The sequence below is a fragment of the Hippocampus comes genome, unplaced genomic scaffold (genome assembly GCF_001891065.2).
Source record: "Hippocampus comes isolate QL1 unplaced genomic scaffold, H_comes_QL1_v1.1 scaffold868, whole genome shotgun sequence".
In the NCBI taxonomy this organism is placed as follows: domain Eukaryota; kingdom Metazoa; phylum Chordata; class Actinopteri; order Syngnathiformes; family Syngnathidae; genus Hippocampus; species Hippocampus comes.
This window is the reverse complement of record NW_017806088.1, coordinates 28,081-28,778: the sequence shown is the minus strand read 5'-3', so window position 1 is coordinate 28,778 and position 698 is coordinate 28,081. Positions and strand designations below refer to the sequence as shown.

The 698-nt window shown below is 68.1% G+C and overlaps 1 protein-coding gene across 1 annotated transcript in view; it reads right to left on the bottom strand.

The window, feature by feature from the left end:
• Positions 1 to 689, bottom strand: part of LOC109530812 (sodium/calcium exchanger 1-like) — a 14,792-nt gene extending 14,103 nt beyond the window's left edge. The window contains exon 1 of the mRNA XM_019894707.1: positions 6 to 689. Coding sequence (XP_019750266.1) covers positions 6 to 581 — 576 coding nt within the window. The 5' untranslated portion in view covers positions 582 to 689. The remainder of the gene's footprint in view (positions 1 to 5) is intronic.
• Between the last annotated feature and the right edge of the window lie 9 nt (positions 690 to 698).

The window sequence follows — 698 nt, the reverse complement described above, 5'->3', positions numbered from 1 at the left end:
GTCGCCGCTCGGCCGTCGTCGCGGGGAAGCTCGGGCTCGCCCTCGGTCTCGACGATCACCCCCCCGCGCTCGCCGGCTCGGTAGCGCCTGCGCACGCGCTTGCAGAACAGGAGGCGGCGGTCGGCCGCGTACGCCAAGCCGACGCACGCGGGAAAGAAGGAGAGCGTCAGCAGCCCCTCCCAAATCTCCACCACGCCCGGCGAGAAGCAGGCCAGGATGAGGTAGAGCCACGCGTAGGCGAAGACGCTCCAGGCGGCCGTGACCAGAAAGACCCGCGGGTGCTTGACCCTGCGGCTCTCCCCGTCGGGGATGACGTAGACGCAGATGCCGATGATGACGAACATGTTGAAGGCGGCGCTTCCCACGATGGTGTTGGGCCCCAGCTCGCCGGCGTCAAAGCCGTGACCGCAAACCTCCACCACGGAGAGCAGGATTTCCGGGGCGGACGAGCCCAGCGCCATCAGCGTCAGGTTGGACACGGTCTCGTTCCAGACGCGCACGGTGGCGGTGAACTTTGCCCCGTTGGCCTTTTTGACGGTGACCTCTCGCTCTTGGGACGTGATGACCTCGATGGAGGCCATAAAGCGGTCGGCGATGATGGACACGCCCAGGAAGGCGTACGCCAAGCCCGCGAGGTAAACGGCGGCCCTGGCGACGCGCTCCGGGAGGTCGGGGTCCTCCGGTCGCCACGGCGGCAA